This window comes from Coregonus clupeaformis, unplaced genomic scaffold, assembly GCF_020615455.1.
Source record: "Coregonus clupeaformis isolate EN_2021a unplaced genomic scaffold, ASM2061545v1 scaf0005, whole genome shotgun sequence".
Taxonomy (NCBI): domain Eukaryota; kingdom Metazoa; phylum Chordata; class Actinopteri; order Salmoniformes; family Salmonidae; genus Coregonus; species Coregonus clupeaformis.
Window position 1 is genome coordinate 129,055 of NW_025533460.1, and position 18,175 is coordinate 147,229.

General features: G+C 43.0%; 2 protein-coding genes across 5 annotated transcripts in view; both read left to right on the forward strand.

Annotated features, from left to right (window-relative positions):
- Positions 1–9,419, forward strand: part of LOC121577808 (innate immunity activator protein-like) — a 75,984-nt gene extending 66,565 nt beyond the window's left edge. For 3 of the 4 annotated variants that reach the window (XM_045212277.1, XM_045212278.1, XM_041891713.2), the window contains exons 4-10: positions 1,426–1,548; positions 1,832–2,063; positions 2,185–2,238; positions 2,351–2,588; positions 3,678–3,839; positions 5,645–6,395; positions 8,329–9,419. In XM_045212277.1, coding sequence (XP_045068212.1) covers positions 1,426–1,548; positions 1,832–2,063; positions 2,185–2,238; positions 2,351–2,588; positions 3,678–3,839; positions 5,645–6,395; positions 8,329–8,421 — 1,653 coding nt within the window. In that variant the 3' untranslated portion in view covers positions 8,422–9,419. The remainder of the gene's footprint in view (positions 1–1,425; positions 1,549–1,831; positions 2,064–2,184; positions 2,239–2,350; positions 2,589–3,677; positions 3,840–5,644; positions 6,396–8,328) is intronic. The other variant, XM_045212279.1, reaches the window with a different exon arrangement.
- Positions 9,420–9,696: 277 nt separating this feature from the next.
- On the forward strand, positions 9,697–18,085 carry LOC121578801 (aminopeptidase B-like). Its single transcript, XM_045212317.1, is given in 11 exon segments — positions 9,697–10,060; positions 13,379–13,495; positions 13,767–14,002; positions 14,285–14,339; positions 14,341–14,384; positions 14,558–14,673; positions 14,906–15,014; positions 16,466–16,690; positions 16,928–16,966; positions 16,969–17,069; positions 17,321–18,085. Coding segments are annotated over 11 exon segments (1,212 nt in total). The 5' UTR covers positions 9,697–10,037; the 3' UTR covers positions 17,468–18,085.
- Positions 18,086–18,175: the final 90 nt, after the last annotated feature.

Genomic DNA, 18,175 nt, shown 5'->3' on the forward strand with positions numbered 1-18,175 from the left:
TATGTAGATTAACTCAAAACAAACACAGGGTGTGTTATGTCTGTTCCCAAATGAAATCAGTAATATGCACTCTCACGCTCAGGTTGAGTGTAGATTTAGCTAGAGGGCAGGCCAGTTTGGTTGCATTCACTGGACAGGTGAGGCCCTGAGAATGTGTTGTGAAAGAGTAGGATTCTATGGAAAGGCAGCATTGCCTAACTGACACTTGAGAATGATCTCAAGTGTCAGTTGGGAAGCAGAAATGTTTGTACAATATTTCAAAATGAACTCAATGAGGGTTCACAAACCTGGTTGATTTGAAGGGAATGGGGACATATTACCTCTGAAGTAGCAGTGGTCCCCTCATAATGTTCTTACCTCCAACTAAATGGGCTCCAAAAGTATTGGGATAGTGACCATTTTTGTTGTTGTTTTGGCTCTGTACTCCAGCACTTTGGATTTGAAATGGTACAGGGACTATGCGGTTAAATTGCAGACTGTCGGCTTTAATTTGAGGGTATTTTCATCCATATCTGGTGACCCGTTTAGAAATTACAGCAATGATTACATCAAGCTTGTTTGATTTTGGTTGTGTTTCAGATAACTTTCTGCCCAATAGAAATGAATGGTAAATAATGTATTGTCATTTTGGAGTCACTTTTATTGTAAATAAGAATAGAATATGTTTCTAAACACTTCTACATTAATGTGGATGCTACCATGACTATGGATAGTCCTGAATGAATCGTGAAATAATAATGATGAGTGAGAAAGTTGGAGGCACAAATATCATACCCCCAAGACATTTTTGGGGGTATGATATTTGTGCGTCTAACTTTCTCACTCATCATTATTCACGATTCATTCAGGACTATCCGTAATCATGGTATTATCCACATGAATGTAGAAGTGTTTAGAAACATATTCTTATTTACAATAAAAGTGATGGCAAAATGACACATTATTTACCATTCATTTCTATTCGGCACAAAATGATCTGAAACACAACCAAAACAAACAGCAAATGCATCCAACAAGTTTGTAGAGTCACAAGCTTGATGTAATTATTGCGTGCTAGGAATATGGGACCAAATACTAAACTTTTGACTACTTTAATAAACATATAAGTGAATTTGTCCCAATACTTCTGGTCCACTAAAAGGGGGGGAATAGGTACAAAAAGTGCTGTAGTTTCTAAACAGTTTACCCGATATGGATAACAATACCCTCAAATTAAAGCTGACAGTCTGCACTTTAACCTCCATTGGATTTGAAATGATACAATGCCGAAGAGTCCAGAGCCAAAACAGCAAAACATGTCACTGTCACAATATTTTTGGAGTTCACTATATATTAACATACAGTACGTGATTTGTGTTTCATTAAAATCTGATTCAACACATTTTAACCAACTTAAATCTGGTGTCTTCTTTCCATGTCATATAGGAGCTAACTGGTCGGCTGTCTGCAGACTACCCTTTGCTGCCTGGGGAGCAGCCGCCTCAAATTCGCCAACGCATCGGAGCAGCCTTCAAACTAGACGAGCAGAGCATCCCACAGGGAACAGAGGTAAAGAGTCTGACAAGGGTTGGACATGGACACTATTGTCATTTACACTGACTCTTCCTTTAACAGTGGTTGTAAAAGTCCCACACACAGGTGTACTTAATACTGAAGGCCACTCCCGTGGTTCCCCTTAGGGAAATGTTTTGTTTCTTAATTCAATCCATCGCCCTACCTTCCTTGGCACCAGCCATCATTAGTCAGGCTTCTGTCATCGTAAGAGCCAGGAAGAGAGATTTGATGTTCAGCCACTACTTTCTGCCCAACGTCCTTTTGTCACTTCCTGTAGGACTCAGAGCTAAACTCTGTGGAAGCTGAGCTATCCCTTCAGCTGCAGATATACAAAGCGGCCCAAAGACTGTGCCATGAGGAACACCTCAGCAAGGCGGTGAAGAGAAGCCGGTTACAGCAGTGCAAGCGTGAGGAGAAGAAAGTCAAACAACTGCAGGAAACAGCATTTCAGCTGCGCCTACAGCACGGGCGGTCTTCACCACGGCCAGGCTGCATCAGCACACGGAGAGGTGAGCGACGCCCTACTGTCCAACTAATAAAACAACATTGACATCTCTGATCTGAGAGAAATGTAATTCCAGTGCCATTCCCATGGATTAATACAGTTGTTTGCTTTGCTTTTGTTTCCAGATCAGGGCACTTCTGATGATAGCGCTCTGTCGGATTCGGCACTGCTCGATGAAGGTTAGAGCGTTACTATGTGCAAAAATGACTCTTGTAAAATTATATAGATAAACATGCTCTGACAATAGCACCAGAGTACTCTCTTAACGTCATTATTTCTATTCTTCTCCAGAAGAGGTGATCAGTCAGTCATCTGAACCATCCGTGGAGCCCCCTCACCCAGGAGGACCAGTAGACCCTCCCCAGCCACCCCCTACTACTCCAACCCTGGAGGAGCTACAGTCCAGCTTCAACACCAGCCTGGAATTGGAGCCCCCTCCCATTGAGCACTCACCTTGGACCGAGTCCAGTCTGGACCAGCCTTACCAGAAGACCAAGAAGAAGTCACACTCATGTAGCAGCAAGTCAAGGTAAAGGCCAAGGGAGAACCCAGTGTGCCTCCTGTAATTTTATATGAACGCTACCCTTGAATTTATTGTACAGGAAATCCCAAGAATAGCTATAATGGAAGCCTCACGGGTTGGTGAAACCTCTCTTATACGCAAGCCATTATGTAGCCTAATATAAGATTGCCTTGACTTTTTGAATTCATGCATTTGTAGTGCTCTAAAATAAGCTTCATAGTTGAACCCAAATACACAGTTTACCAAACATTAGAAACACCTTCCTAATATTGAGTTGCACCAACCCCCCCACCCAATTCGTTGGGGCATGGACTCGTGTCGAAAGCGTTCCACAGGGATGCTGGCCCATGTTGACTTCAATGCTTCCCACAGTTGTCAAGTTGGCAGGATGTCATTTGGATGTTGGACCATTCTTCGTACACATGGGAAACTGTTGCACGTGAAAAACACAGCAGCGTTGCAGTTCTTGACAAACCGGTGCGCCTGGCAGCTACTACTGTACCCCATTCAAAGGCACTTAAATCTTTTGTCTTGCCCATTCACCCTCTGAATGGCACACATACACAATCCATGTCTCAATTGTCTCAAGGCTTAACAATTCCTCTTTAACCTGTCTCCTCCCCTTCTTCTACACTGGTTGAAGTGGATTTAACAAGTGACATCAATAAGGGATCGATCATAGCTTTCAACTGGATTCACCTGGTCAGTCTGTCATGGAAAGAGCAGGTGTTCTTAATGTTTTGTATACTCAGTGTATACAAAATATGCTTTGGCAGCATTTATCTGCAACTTAAACTCCATTTGATATTTGAAAAAAGTGTTCCTTTTGAAGTGGTTTTGCTAAAGTTGGCATTAAGGCGTACTTTGGTATTTCGGGGAGGATATTACTTGGGAACATTTTGATTCAAGTCACAACTTGTCTTTGAGTGGCAGCGCAAATAGACTGAGACAAGGGCACATGGAACAGGTTTAAGCATGGAAAGCACATGCACTCATTTGGCCCCCTCATGGCTTGTTTTTCATCTGAATGAAAACATCTTCAGGGTTTAGTCATTAACCCTCTTATCTCTCCTTCCTGTCCATGTTACCTTTCAGCAGTAGTCCAGCCGTGACCCCTGTGTTGCCTCCAGTGGAAGCCTGTTATGAAGACACTGCTCTGCCCCTGCAGTTCTCCTCCCATCTCAGACTGTGCCACACCCAGTCAAACAGCGCCCCCTCCACCCCGGAGATGCACCTTCGCCGCCAGCTCTCTCTCAGGTCAGCACATTTAAATGTTTTAGATTTAGATTTTGGTCTTTTAGCAGATGCTCTTACAGTGAGGGAAAAAAGTATTTGATCCCCTGCTGATTTTGTACGTTTGCCCACTGACAAAGAAATGATCAGTCTATAATTTTAATGGTAGGTTTATTTGAACAGTGAGAGACAGAATAACAACAAAAAATCCAGAAAAACACGTCAAAAATGTTATAAATTGATTTGCATTTTAATGAGGGAAATAAGTATTTGACCCCCTCTCAATCAGAAAGATTTCTGGCTCCCAGGTGTATTTTATACAGGTAACGAGCTGAGATTAGGAGCACACTCTTAAAGGGAGTGCTCCTAATCGCAGTTTGTTACCTGTATAAAAGACACCTGTCCACAGAAGCAATCAATCAATCAGATTCCAAACTCTCCACCATGGCCAAGACCAAAGAGCTCTCCAAGGATGTCAGGGACAAGATTGTAGACTTACACAAGGCTGGAATGGGCTACAAGACCATCGCCAAGCAGCTTGGTGAGAAGGTGACAACAGTTGGTGCGATTATTCGCAAATGGAAGAAACACAATCTCCCTCAGCCTGGGGCTCCATGCAAGATCTCATCTCGTGGAGTTGCAATGATCATGAGAACGGTGAGGAATCAGCCCAGAACTACACGGGAGGATCTTGTCAATGATCTCAAGGCAGCTGGGACCATAGTCACCAAGAAAACAATTGGTAACACACTACGCCGTGAAGGACTGAAATCCTGCAGCGCCCGCAAGGTCCCCCTGCTCAAGAAAGCACATATACAGGCCCGTCTGAAGTTTGCCAATGAACATCTGAATGATTCAGAGGAGAACTGGGTGAAAGTGTTGTGGTCAGATGAGACCAAAATCGAGCTCTTTGGCATCAACTCAACTCGCCGTGTTTGGAGGAGGAGGAATGCTGCCTATGACCCCAAGAACACCATCCCCACCGTCAAACATGGAGGTGGAAACATTATGCTTTGGGGGTGTTTTTCTGCTAAGGGGTCAGGACAACTTCACCGCATCAAAGGGACGATGGACGGGGCCATGTACCGTCAAATCTTGGGTGAGAACCTCCTTCCCTCAGCCAGGGCATTGAAAATGGGTCATGGATGGGTATTCCAGCATGACAATGACCCAAAACACATGGCCAAGGCAACAAAGGAGTGGCTCAAGAAGAAGCGCATTAAGGTCCTGGAGTGGCCTAGCCAGTCTCCAGACCTTAATCCCATAGAAAATCTGTGGAGGGAGCTGAAGGTTTAAGTTGCCAAACGTCAGCCTCAAATCCTTAATGACTTGGAGAAGATCTGCAAAGAGGAGTGGAACAAAATCCCTCCTGAGATGTGTGCAAACCTGGTGGCCAACTACAAGAAACGTCTGACCTCTGTGATTGCCAACAAGGGTTTTGCCACCAAGTACTAAGTCATGTTTTGCAGAGGGGTCAAATACTTATTTCTCTCATAAATTGATTTGCATTTTAATAAAAATGTTGACGTGTTTTTCTGGATTTTGTTGTTATTCTGTCTCTCACTGTTCAAATAAACCTACCATTAAAATTATAGACTGATCATGTCTTTGTCAGTGGGCAAACGTACAAAATCAGCAGGGGATCAAATACTTTTTTTCCCTCACTGTATAGAGCAACTTAGTCAGTGCATTCAACCATTTGTATATTTCATCCACACTGTCCCCACACTGCTTACATTTTGAAACTGTCTCACTTGATCTTTCAAATGATTGTTTCATTTTGTACAGTTTTGGCCTAGTTTGTAATGCTTCTATGTGATATTTTACAGGCTTCCCAACAGTGAGCCTCCGTTGAACCTGGATAAGGACCGGGGTCGTACCCGTGTTCCCAGGAGGCTACTGACGGATTACGTTGTAACTTCTCCAGGCGAGTCCCCCGTCCAGAGGGGAGGATACAGAAACCCCATTTACAACTCCAACTCTGAGACTGAGGACAGTAACTCTGAACACTCTGCCCTATCCTACACTAGCTCCCCGTGTCATGAGATGCCCTGTGACCTGCCAAGGCAGTGTCAGCCCACCTATAGGTACCAACATTCCAGCCCCAACAACAATCATGGACCAATGGCCTACCCCCCAGGCCCCGGCTTCTACCAAAACCACCAGCACCAGTCCACCCCCAGCTTCCACAGGGGTTACTATGACCACGGGATCTACCCCTCAGAGATGGACATGGCCAGGCTGTATCACGGCCCTCTGCCCCCCTGTCACTCCAGTCGATATGAGCACTGGTATGAGGAGGCCCCTGTGCACCCCCAGCGGGCTCTCACGCCCCTGCCCCCCCACATCAGACTGTCCCGCGCCCCCTCGCTCAGAGAGTACCCCCACCACCCCTCCAGAGGCTTCCCCCACCACCCCTCCAGAGGCTTCCCCCGGCAGGTGGTAAACGAGGAGCTCAAGTCATGGCACCAGCGCAACCAGTTCAGACCTCGCTCCCTGGACAGACAGGTTGCGGACAGGGTGAGGAACGTACCTGGCTGTGAATCACCTCTTTCCCACCACCACAAATACCCTGAACAGGTAAACAGCCACGACAGCACTTCACTCACTACATGATTACAATGTAGTTGCCCAATCTTAAGTTACTGCCTTTGCGGAATTACTGTCAGCACCACCTTATTACTGAATATCACTGGAATATAAAACTGTTCAGTCGGTGTCGGCAGGCTTTTAACAGGAGAAGGGAATTTCTAATTAGTTAAGATGGATCCTTCTGAGGTGCTGTGTCCTGTCTGCAAGTTATAATAATATAATAATAATATGCCATTTAGCAGACGCTTTTATCCAAAGCGACTTACAGTCATGCGTGCATACATTTTTTGTGTACGGGTGGTCCCGGGGATCGAACCCACTACCTTAGCGTTACAAGCGCCGTGCTCTACCAGCTGAGCTACAGAGGACCATGGAATCAACAGAACTCTTTAAAATGTTTGTGCCGTATCTTAATAGTCTTTACAAGCGAACTTTGTGTTCTAATTAACTTTGTTTGGCAATCACACCTGACACACAAGTATTACCTCCATGAACTAGTAAGCACACTATGAGGAAAGGAGTCATTGGACAAAATGGAACTGTTCAATGATACTCGTCTCAGCACGTTTTATGACATCCAATGGTTGTTTTGAATTGTTCAGGAGCCACCGTTCACACAATATCGTATTTCTGGTCCCATTGTCCAATTCACGCTCACTGAATTGCATTGAGAGAGAGAGAAACTATGATCCACTTGGTACGTCCCAAATGGCACCTTATTCCCTACATAGTGCACTACTTTTGGCTAGAGCCCTATTGGCCTTTGTAAAATGCAGTGCACTATAGAGGGCCATTTGTGATGCACACACTGTTTTCCAGCCCCACCCCATGGCGTCCTTATTGCTGTTTTGTCAGCCTCACAGATAGCTCGCACACTATGCGTCATAAAACGCTGCGCATGACCCTGAGTATTCTCTCAGGACGCAGCCTATTTAGTTACATACTTTATCAATCTAAAATTAACCTCATGCCTGATAAAGAACTGCCACTTAAATTAACTACAATGATTTGTAATCTTTTGAGTTCAGATACAGTTTAAGAAAATCTATGGAGGCAGGTGGTGAGTCAATGTGATCTTGAGACATTGAAATGGTTATAATATGAGAGGCAGTTGGTATCCCGAGTTCTCTCCAGAGGGCAAGGCATGGGAAAGGTCATATGTAAGTGTAAAACCCAGGTGCCACATTCCTGTATCGTTTTACTGTCTTTACTCTTCAGCGATGATTTATATTGCATGGGGTTGGAAAAGCATGGGCAGCTGTAGTACAGTAGTGGATCTACTTGGGTCGCGTATTACTCAGTAGTGGTGACCTTTCTTCATTTGAGGGGAAATTCTGTTCACAGAAAGTAAATCAGGTTTGAGAGACGTTCAGACAGCTGCAGTGTGGGAGAGAACATGCGTGTGGCCCTCCCATAGTCAACATCACCACTGAATCACGCAACGTCACGCTGAGTGACTCACTGTAGGGAAAAACACCACACCCTTGTTGTGGATCAGCTGCTGAAAGCCAAGCATTTTGAGACATCATGGCTGAACTCATCATGTTTTGATTTGGTTTGAATGTTTATGACCTTCTCATTATGGAGCTCTAAATGGTGAAGTTATACCACACAGTGCTATGTACCTTATTTCCTTTAACATCACATTTGTGTCTCCAACTTCCTGGTGTTGTGAGAAGTGAGTAATACAGCAGCTGAGGGCTTGGTCTCTGCTGTCACTCCTTGCCCTGAAGGGTTGCAGGGAACTACAAGCAGAAACAGCATTGTGCTTGTAGGCACTGATCTACTTTGTTGCCTTCTCTCCATACTGTGACCTTCCAATAATGTTATTGCTAGTGATATTTAAAAGTATAACTCTGTTAGTACTGACTTGATAAACCAGACATTGAAATGTTCCCTGTTTTTGTTATCCCGTCTGCAGGCTCCCCAGAGACGGGTCCTCCAGAGGGCAGCGGATGGGACCCCGGTGCAGTGGTTTGTGGGAGACGACTCGGAGCTCGTCAGTCAGGTGTAGGACTAGGGAGAGGGCCCCAAGTGCCACACCCTCTCTGGAACACTCTGACCTCCGGCCCACAAAGCCCTATTTATTCATTAATTTATTACACCAATGAACCTGGTGCTGATATGAGATGAGCGAGAGACTGGGCATAATATCAAAGCGGACCTGAGGCTTTATACCATTGACCTCAAAATGTTACCCGGGCAACAACAAATGATCAACTGAAGGCATGAATTAACAGACCACAATGTTACCATGGTGCCTACCTTTTTACTGTGAAAAAGCTACTGTTTTGAACATTATTTCATGGTTAGTTTGTTAGCTGTTTTTTGTACGGATCTGTTGCGTTTAGTACTATGAAAAATCTTTCTAAAATATGTATTGTTTTTCTAAAAAAAATCTTTCTCTGTAGTTAATAAAGTTAATAAATAATTAAATAAAGATTTATACTGTTAATCCTGTCAGTGTCATTCTGTTGTAAATTAAACTTTCTTCAGAGTTGGGAATTCAATTCCAACAGGAATGTGGACCTGTCAAATATTTTGTTTAATTGAATCAGAATAAGTACCAGTATTATTTTGTCATCAGTCGTACATTCAGCGTTGAAGATGCACTATCTTTATCAATGTACTATTTACCTGACAGATATTTGAAGCAAAACACTTGACTGGCAACCGAGTTCAACTGATGCCTTTATTTCTCACCTTTCACCACCTGGTTGTGGACATATATTACGCCATTGATAAACCATTATTTTATAATGCATATGAATGCACTTTTTGTACATAGATAAATGGTACTTAAAAGTTCGAATATTTTGCTATGGATGTCACATGTCACATTGAACAGTGATCCTATGTTATTCTAAATAAAATCTCATTTGTTTCACGTATCCTATGAATGATATTCATATTAATAGTTGTAATCAGTTTGTCCTTTTTTTGTTTACATAAGCTATTAGTCATTTAGCTGACTGGCTAAAACGGGCACTTTTACAGTAATGTTGATTAATGTCCCTGTAAAACTAAATTTAATAAAGTAAAGTATTTGTTTCAATAATTAAACAAAAGTTTGTATCGACCCAATCTCTTCTGAAATGTACCCATGTTATTTGTAGCCTACCCATGATTGGACCTCAATCGAACCTCTCGTTGTGGCACTCTTGCGCAGTAAAGCCATACTTGACAATCGTTTTTAGAGGCACGTTTATTTTTCTCAATACAACCGAAGTTACAGACGCGGCGACAGCTAATAGTTTGAGGAAAAATCACATTTACCCATTCATTCAATATGGAAAGATCTCTCATGCTGCACACCAATCTAGCAGAGGAGCTTTGGTCAATTCAAGATAAAACACTTCCACTTGGATCTAAGCGTAGACTTCGAGAAGAGAACTTTGAGAGGAACTGAAACGCTTCAGCTGAAATGCATCCAAGATTCTCAAAGCGAGTTACTGTTGGACATTCACCCCTCTCTCTCAATGCAAGAGGTGTCCTACTGCCGAAGTGAAGATGATTCGGATTTGGTTAAAGTAGAATTTCTCACGCGCTACTTCACCACTTATGGCACCACCCTGGTTGTAAATGTCCCATCACCATGTATAATTGAGGAGTTTCGATTAGTGGTCAAGTATGTTGCCTCCGATGGACCAGGGGTAAGAGAACGTCATTCACCCGTCCTAACTAGAACCAATCTACCTATCAACCACGGAAGTAGACCTGTTATTTAGAGATGATTGGTTCCTCAGAAATTATTTCTATAGAGTCCCACGGTGGAGGAATCACAATACCCATAAAACCTAGTGATCAAACGGAAATGGTTCCAATCGTTTTTCTACCATTCATTTCCCCCATAGGGAATTTTAGAAACACTTAAAATAAGGGCAGTGTTTTGTGTCGGCTTACCCTGGCGTGACGTTTTGATAACCATGTGACAAGGTGACATGTCAATATATTAATCTCAATTTACTCTGATTCGAAAATGCTAATTAGCGTCAAAGTAGACATCATGCAAGATTACAAATCCCTGCAAGCTCCTGCACGTCATCTCTAGCTGACACCTTTGCTAACAGGTATTGTGTCAATTTAAAACTTGCACAAGACAGTTCACAGAATTGTCAATTTAAAGAAATGTAGCCAATTTCTTCGTTACTAAATTTATGTACACATTAGATAGTTAATCCAGAGATTCTTACATTTGCCTCGATTCGTCAGTCTCGTCCAGATCATAATGGCATTTATACACTGAACAAAAATATAAATGCAGCATGCAACAATTTCAAAGATTTTACTGAGTTACAGTTCATATAAGGAAATCAGTCAATTTAAATAAATTCATTCGGCCCTAATCTATGGATTTCACATGACTGGGAATACAGATATGCATCTGTTGGTCACATATACCTTTAAAAAAAGAAAGTAGGGCCGTGGATCAGAAAACCAGTCAGTATCTGGTGTGACCACCATTTGCCTCATGCAGCGCGACACATCTCCTTCGCATAGAGTTGATCCGGCTGTTGATTGTGGCCTGTGGAATGTTGTCCAACTCCTCTTCAATGGCTGTGTGAAGTTGTTGGATATTGGCAGGAACTGGAACACGTGGTCGTACCCGTCGATTCAGAGCATCCCAAACATGCTCAATGGGTGACATGTCTAGTGAGTATGCAGGCCTTGGAAGAACTAGGAAATGTTCAGCTTCCAGGAATTGTGTACAGATCTTTGCAACATGGGGCCATGCATTATCATGCTGAAACATGAGGTGATGGCGGTGGATGAATGGCACGTCAATGGGCCTCATGATCTCGTCACGGTATCTCTGTGCATTCAAATTGCCATCGATAAAATGCTATTGTGTTCGCTGTTCGAAGCTTATGCCTGCCCATACCATAACCCCACCGCCACCATGGGGCACTCTGTTCACAACGTTGATGTCAGAAAAGCGCTCACCCACACAACGGCATACATGCTATGCTGTCTGCCATCTGCCCGGTACAGTTGAAACCGGGATTCATATGTGAAGAGCACACTTCTCCAGCGTGCTAATGGCCATCGAAGGTGAGCATTTGCCAACTAAAGTCTGTTACGATGCCAAACTGCAGTCAGGTCAAGACCCTGATGAGGATGACCAGCACGCAGGTGAGCTTCCCTGAGATGGTTTCTGACAGTTTGTGCAGAAATTCTTCAGTTGTGCAAACCCACAGTTTCATCAGCTGTCTGGGTGGCTGGTCTCAGAAGAAGCCGGATGTGGAGGTCCTGGCTAAATTACACATGGTCTGCGGTTGTGAGGCCGGTTGGACGTACTGCCAAATTCTCTAAAATGACGTTGGAGGCGGCTTATGGTAGAGAAATGAACATTCAATTCTCTGGCAACAGCTCTGGTGGACATTCCTGCAGTCAACATGCCAATTGCACGCTTCCGCAAAACTTGAGACAGCTGTGGCATTGTGTTGTGACAAAACTGGCCTTTTATTGTCCTCAGCACCAGTGTAATGATCATGCTGTTTAATCATCTTCTTAATCAGCTTCTTGATATCTGTCAGGTGGATGGATTATCTTAACAGAGGAGAAATGCTCACTAACACGGATGTAAGCAAATTTGTGCACAACATTTGAGAGAAATAAGCTTTTTGTGCATCTGAAAAATGTCTAGTGTCTTTTATTTCAGCTCATGAAACATGGGACCAACACTTTACATGTTGCATTTATATTTTTGTTCAGTATAGTTCTTTATGATAGCAGCAAATTAGCGTTAAATTTTTTGGGGTTAAATACAGGTGAATATATTGATAAAAGTCACCTTGTCCTAGAGAGATTTACATGGTTATCAAAACATCATGCCAGGGTAAGCCTATGTGAAACAAAGCCCTTATTTTCATTGTTTCTAAAATCCCCTATGGGAAAAATGAATGGTGGAAAAAACTGGAACCATTTCCTTGTTTGACCGCTAGGTTTTATGGGTATTTTGACTCATACTGTTGTACTCTATTAGAACCTCCTTATAGCTCAGTGATTAGAACCTACAATCCCTGGTATTCAACTGGGGGTACTGCAGGCAGTCCGCAAATTTTGTTTTGTTTAAATAAATAAAATAAATATAATATTTTAAAATGTTTTTATGAATATCGCTAGCAACAACAGAATAAACTAATTGTGAATTACATACCTACAGTAGAAAAGAGGAGAATATATTATTTCTAATGATGTTAACTTTATTTCTCAACTCCTAATATTGAGCAAATTACACTCATTGGGGTGCTCTGGCACCCCAATGGTGGAACAAGCTCCCTCACGACGCCAGGACAGCGGAGTCACTCACCACCTTCCGGAGACATTTGAAACCCCACCTCTTTAAGGAATACCTGGGATAGGATAAAGTAATCATTCTACACCCCCCCTTACCCCAACCCATCCCCCAAAAAAAAAAAAAAATTGTAAAGTGGTTATCCCACTGGCTATAAGGTGAATGCACCTTTTTGTAAGTCGCTCTGGATAAGAGCTTCTGCTAAATGACGTAAATGTAAATGTAAATGTGGTCCTCTGTAGCTCAGTTGGTAGAGCCTGGTGCGTGTTACGCCAGGATAGTGGATTCGATTCCTGGGACCACCCATACGTATAAATGTATGCAAGTGTGACTGTAAGTCGCTTTGGATAAAAACATCTGCTAAATGGCATGTATTATAGACCTGAGGTTACGTACAGGACAGTCAATATTCCTCTCCTGTCAAAAGCATTTATCGATACCATAACCTGGGTGTGTTGATCATTGAACCACAACATGCAATCTCAGTTTCAGACTGAATAGAGAGATGAGAATCAAATAGCAGGATGAAAGTTCAACTTCAATGGACTTTGAACTTGAGTAAAAACTGCACTTTCCACTTAGAGGCTATATAATGCTGCTGAAGAATATGCACGATAGTGTTTGCCTATGGCGTTTCAATACCTGGTAGTCATTGTAATTCTGTATTTTTTAGGACCCGAGTGTGGACAGAGCCATGCCTGCTGCAGGCAGCCAAGCAGGAGTATGACAGAGTCATCGAGGAGTTCCTGGTCGTTGGGGAGAAACTATTTGGACCCTACATCTGGGGAAGGTGAGATTCCCCAATAAACAATATGTCCAATACTTCAGTGGTCAGTCAACAACCCTGGTTCTGAAGAGCTACAGCGTGTGGATTTTGTTCCAGCACTGGACTAAAACACCAGACCTGACAACAGCTCAACAAGAATTTGATTAGTTGAAAAGTCAATGCACTCTGTAGCTCTTTCGATGACTAGGGATGGTGACCACCGACTTGGAGCTTGCAGTGACATGACTTCTTCTGCTTATAGACATACAGCTACATCATTGGTTCTGCCCGTCAGGTATGACGTGCTGTTCAAGCCGCCGTTGTTCCCCTTCGGGGGTATGGAGAATCCCTGCCTCACCTTCATCACCACCTGCATCCTGGCCGGAGACCGCTCGCTTGCTGACGTCATTGTGCACGAGATCTGTCACAGCTGGTTCGGTAACCTGGTAACCAATGGCAACTGGGGCGACTTCTGGCTCAACGAGGGCTTCACCATGTACGCCCAGCGCCGGGTGTGCAGGGAGCACTACGGTAAGATACTGTCAATTTAATAAATCACATTTATTTTATAAAGCCTTTTCTATATCAGCACAGTACATCACTTTGTCAAAGTGTTTTGCAGTAGACTGTAGACTGACTTTGCCTCACATAGTATGATGGGCTCATCCTCAAGTCCCACAACTTTTTCCATTTGAAAGTTAACAGGGGTTGTCTACACAGCTATTTGTTTTTTGTCTCCAAAGTAAACGTGCACACCTGGCTGTATTATCTCTTTCAAAGCCCTGAAGTGTATTGGGTTGTTGTTATTTGCAGGAGAGGCCTACTCTAGTCTGGAGGCAGCGACTGGGAGGGCTTTACTCAGACAACACAGCAAAGGACCACCCACTCAACAAACTGCATGTGAAGATCAAACCAGGTCAGACTTGGCTTACATTTACCCTTTACTGCTAAGGCCATGTCCAATTTAATTAGTAGTTCAACCGACTGAGATTTTGCCTTAAGCTGCAGACCCAAAAGAACTGATACACTCGATCACGACTACTCAAGTTAAAGCAACAAATGTCATCTGTATTTTCTCCCCTCCCTCCGGTGTTTACCCTGATGACACCTACAATGACACGTCCTATGAGAAGGGCTTCTGTTTTGTCTCCTACCTGGCCCACCTGGCTGGCGACCAGAGTTGTTTCAATGCCTTCCTCAACGTTACTGTTACTTTTCATTCTGTATATATTACTGTGCTACTCATCAGTAAACACACTAAGAATGTCTGCTTGATAGAACATTTTTTAAAGGTTATTACATAAGCACCATCCCTCTCCTGACTGTCCTACTTGACAGAAATGAAGGCTTCTTGCACGTAGTAGGCTATTTTGCAGAGAGTACATGGGAGGGTATGAGGGCAACAGTCTGACATGTGGGTGTTTCTTCTCACAGGCCTATATTGACAGGTTCAAGTTCCACAGTGTTATGGCAGAGGATGCCCTGGAGTTCTTCCTGGAGTATTTCCCTGACCTGAAGAAGAAAGGAGTGCACAAGATTGAGGGTAAAAGGCAGTGTAGTTGACTGTAGACCGTGTCTTTAAGCATGAGAGTGAGCTTGTAACAGCAAACTGACCAGGGGCGGTGTGTTCAATAGGGCGATATGGGCGACGCACTGCCAAACGGGAAAAGGAAGGGATTTTTTTTCTAATCAATTATATCACGGCAACAGTAGTTATCAGTGTTGTAATCTAGACGTCTGATCTGCCACAGTGCCACTAAATGTCCAATCAGGCTAAAGTCGTGCTTCAAATGGCCCCCCCCCCCCCCCTTTTGGGGCGATTTCAGTCAGGTTGAAAATCGCCCAGAAGTCTGTCATAGACTCCCATGTAAAATCTATTTTTTTTCAAATATCAGAGCTTTCAATACAATCTCTATGGGTTTCTGAGGGCTTGCACTTACGCGCTTTCGTCATACGTAACATAACCATGAACGTAACTAAGAAAAGAGCGGGTAGCAGCGTCAATCAATTCACTATTACTGTCAAAATGGCTAGGCTTCAGTGCAACTCGATTGTGTCTTTGAAAGAAGTTCCTTTTTGTCGGCGAACAAATGAAGATAAATTGGCAACGAAACAATTAGGACCTCCCAGACCAAATTTAATAATTCAACAGGTTTCTACTAAAGGGGGGAAGTCCTACACCCGAGGATTTTCCAAAAATTGGTACGAACGAAAAACCTGGCTAGCAGGCTGCGATGTAGCTAATGCAGTCTTCTGCTACCCCCTGCTTACTCTTTCACCCTGAAGGCGGCACGGCAGACAGCACCGCTTGGACAGCGACTGGTGTGTAACGGACATGCACCATCTTTCAGGAAAGATTAAGAAACATGAGCTGTCAAAGACCCACATGGATACCTGTTTGAGATTGTCTGCTTTGGGGAGAGTGAACATTCCCACTCAACTGGATGAGGGATACAGGCTAGCTGTCCGCCGCCACAACGATGAGGTTAGTGTTGATAATCACAAGTTTACTGGAGAACTGAAACTGACAAGGCTGACAAGATAGGACCCTTTTGTCCATTGTTATTGGATAGGAACAGAACTTATAACCAGCTCCTGACCTAAATAGATCTTAGCACAACATTTTACTCAACATATCATATTCCATATTCACTATAACAAATATATTTACTACGACATTAGCAAGAACCGCCACATCCTCAGCCGGCTAATCCAGTGTGTGAAGTTTTGCGGAGTGTTTGAGTTAGCTTTGCGAGGCAAAGATGAAACTGAGGGCTCCACCAACCCTGGTAAGCCAACACTTTTGAGATCAGTCAATAAATGCTTCTGGTATTGACTTATATGCTGCCCCTGTCTTCATGTTGTTGCTGGACATATCTTTTTTAAAATGTGTGTAGGTCACCTAAATCATCAGAAAAATTGCCCCCCCTGAGAATTTTTTCAGGAGCCGCCACTGAAACTGACCTCTCACTCTCCCTGTGGTTCCTTTGCTAGGTCTGGAGTTTGATAGCTGGCTCAATGTGCCTGGTTGGCCTCCCTATCTCCCTGACTTGTCGGCTGGCCAGAGCCTGATGAAGCCTACTGAGCAGCTGTCAGAGCTGTGGGCTGTCGAGGGCCTGGATATGGCCAGCATCAAGAAGACCAACATCCAGGCTTGGAAGACTTACCAGACTGTCTATTTCCTGGAGAAGATCATAGAGAAGTCCCCACTTCCTAGAGGTAGGACACGATGGTAGCAACACTTCTGCACTGATACCCCTAGCACTATCATTGTACTGGATATACATGTGATTTACCAGTATGTGATTCACCCCAATTCATCAGTGTGCGGATATCTATCTATTCTTTATTTCATTACTTTATGTTTTGTACATTGCACCTGTAAGTCTGGATGTGCGTAAAGTACTTTTAAAATTAGTCACACCAATCATGTACCTTCACTCTTACTTTGATAAGGTAATATGGAGAAACTGGAGGAGCAGTACCCTCACATCATAAGTCAAACAACGCTGAGCTACGACTGCGCTGGGCCCAGATAATTTCCAAGAATCAGCACCAGCCAGGATATCAACATGTGCGCAGCTTACTCAGCTGCCAGGTTAGAAAAACAAATGCATTTGGTCCTCAACCATCAATTACAGTATTTGTCAAGCAAGTGTTTTAGGCCAGTTTAATGTTTTATTATAGTAAATATAATGTATATATTTATGATATAGCAGATGTTTTTTTTTGTGTGTCAGTTTAAAGTTAAATTAGTGTTTTTCAAGTATCTTAAAAGATCATGTAAATAGTAGTATCTTAGCAATAATATATGAATAAATAGATAGTTTCATTGTATCTTGCTCCCAGGGGAAACAGATGTACACACTGCTTGTGTACCGTGCACTGTGGAATGGATCGGAGGAGACCAGGGCTCTGGCCACAGAGATCTTCAGTGCCACCTCACATCAGCTCCACGTAAATGTCCGCAACTACGTCAAGAAGATCATCGCCTGAGTGTCATCATAGGAGCTGAACATGAGATCCAGAGTGTAGTCTAGCTAACCCTGGCCTAGAGATATTATAGAGGAGGAGTAGCAGTAGTGGTCTTTCCCAGTACTTTTTAGATGGCCTCCGTTCCTTAAATGTACTGTACCAGGTCAGGTTGAGATGCCAATATCATCTTGTTTTTTCTGTAGCCTGGTCAGTGTCACAGGAAAAGAGGCAATTTTACATATTTCACATGGAGCTTGTATGGTAAATTCTTTGCATACTGTGGGAGGGCTTAAGACCATAATTAAGCTGTATTTATGATTATTATTATCTTTTTACAAAAAGTGGATTTAAGGAAAAATTAAATTACTACTTAGATGTATTGAGTATGTTGGAAAACAGTTTGATTGTGTTTTTTCATCCAAACTAAGCTGTATTTTAAACTGTTCCAAACAGTAAAAATACATTATTTTGAAGTAAATCTGTAGTGGTTGGTGTTTTTCCCCTGAAAGATTCAATGTATATTATTGCTTTCATTCCCTATTCGCCATTAACTGTATACTTTATTTTACTACACTGAACAAAAATATAAACGCAACATGTAAAGTGTTGGTCCCATGTTTCATGAGCTGAAATAAAAGATCCCAGAAATGTTCCATACACACAAAAAGCTGATTTCTCTCAAATTTTGTGCACAAATTTGTTTACATCCCTGTTAGTGGCATTTCTGCT